The following is a 1461-nucleotide window of genomic DNA, read 5'->3' as shown; positions in this document are numbered from 1 at the left end:
ATTTCTCTATCTTGTATTAAGCTGGCCCATTCTATTACTGTATGTTCTAGTTCCTGTTTAGTTGATGTTATTAATGATATGTCATCAGCATACAAAAGTGACTGTGCATAAACTGGTTTCAGTTTCCTATTTCCAACCTTACATTTTCGAATTCTTCTTCTACATTGTTATGCATTTGATTCATTAGTATTATGAATATAATAAGCGGTTGGGGCTATCTCCTTGTTTAATTCCTTTCTCCATGTTAAATTCATTTGTTTTCTCGCCTCTCATTCTCGCCTCCTGTCTTATAGACACTTTGTATTCTTCTTATTAGTTTTTCTGAAGATCCTGTTTTCTGTATTGCTCACCATAATTGTTGTCGTGGTACTGTATCGAAAGCTGCCTTTAAATCCAAAATGGCTACAAATAGTTCCTTTTCTCTGCCAAGGAATTTATCTATAACTTGTCGTAGTGTTAAAATGTGGTCTTGCGTTGGTCTTCCTCTTCTGGAAGCTGCTTCTTCTTCTTCTAACTCCTCCTCTACTTCATCTTTTAGCCTTCTTTCTAAGATTCTTGTGTATATTTTCAGAGCTACTGAAGGTAGACAGATTGCTCTATAATTTTAACATTTTACAGTGCTACCCCTTTTGTAGATTGGTATGCTCATGTTTCTTTCCCAATCTTTGGGTATTTGGATTCTCTTCCAAGCTTCATTACAAATCTTCCAGAACCATTGTACAACTTTCTTTCCTCCCAGCTTTATTAGTTCTGGGTATACCCCGTCTGCTCCTGCTGCTTTTACTAATTTCACTCTCTTTATTTCTTCCTCTACTTCTTGCATTTCTATTTCATATCTTCCCTCCTCTTCTACATTTGCACTCTCTACTGCATCTTCTTCATTCATCTTCCCAGTTTCATCTCTAAATGTGTTTTCGTAATACTTACTCCATGTTTTCAATATATCTTCAGTTTCTGTTTGTATCTTTCCTGATTCATCTACTATGTTTCTTATTCTCTTCCCATATTTTCCATTCATTGCTTTTACTGTCGGCCGGAACTTTTGACTATTCGCTTGGTAGTTTTTCTCTATTTCTATCTTAAACTCTTCCCATGATTCTTTCTTTGCTTGTCGAACTGCTTCCTTTGCTTCATTTCTTCTCTGAACATACTCTTTCCATTTATCCTCTGTCTTATTTTCCATGTCCCTCTTCCATGCTTGTTTCTTCCTTTTAACTATTTCTTTAACCACGTTATTCAACCATTTTGATCTTTTCATTTGATATCCTGCGGTTGTTAAACCACAAACTTCTGTAGCTGCCTTAATGAATACATTGTTTAGTAAAAAAAAAAAGACAGTGAAAACAATTGGATAATGTTAATACACTTGCGTTATAAACTGCCATTCACCGAAACATGAAGGTAAGAAGCTACTGACTTAGTGGAGACTCGAACATGCGATTAAAATATTATATTTAGTTT

The 1461-nt window shown here is 35.0% G+C and overlaps 1 protein-coding gene across 1 annotated transcript; it reads right to left on the bottom strand.

Moving 5' to 3' along the window:
- Positions 1-604: 604 nt before the first annotated feature.
- On the bottom strand, positions 605-1258 carry LOC146004802 (uncharacterized). Its single transcript, XM_083143827.1, has one exon. It carries the CDS (start codon positions 1256-1258, stop codon positions 605-607), a length of 654 nt encoding a protein of 217 aa, XP_082999953.1.
- Positions 1259-1461: the final 203 nt, after the last annotated feature.

Source organism: Lepisma saccharinum, chromosome 22 (assembly GCF_977018435.1).
Source record: "Lepisma saccharinum chromosome 22, izLepSacc3.1, whole genome shotgun sequence".
Lineage (NCBI taxonomy): Eukaryota > Metazoa > Arthropoda > Insecta > Zygentoma > Lepismatidae > Lepisma > Lepisma saccharinum.
This window is presented reverse-complemented; position numbering and strand designations above follow the sequence as displayed.

What these genes read in the sequence shown, in the direction of transcription:
- LOC146004802 (XM_083143827.1), bottom strand. Translation starts at nt 1,258, where the DNA reads ATGAAAAGATCAAAATGGTTGAATAACGTGGTTAAAGAAATAGTTAAA.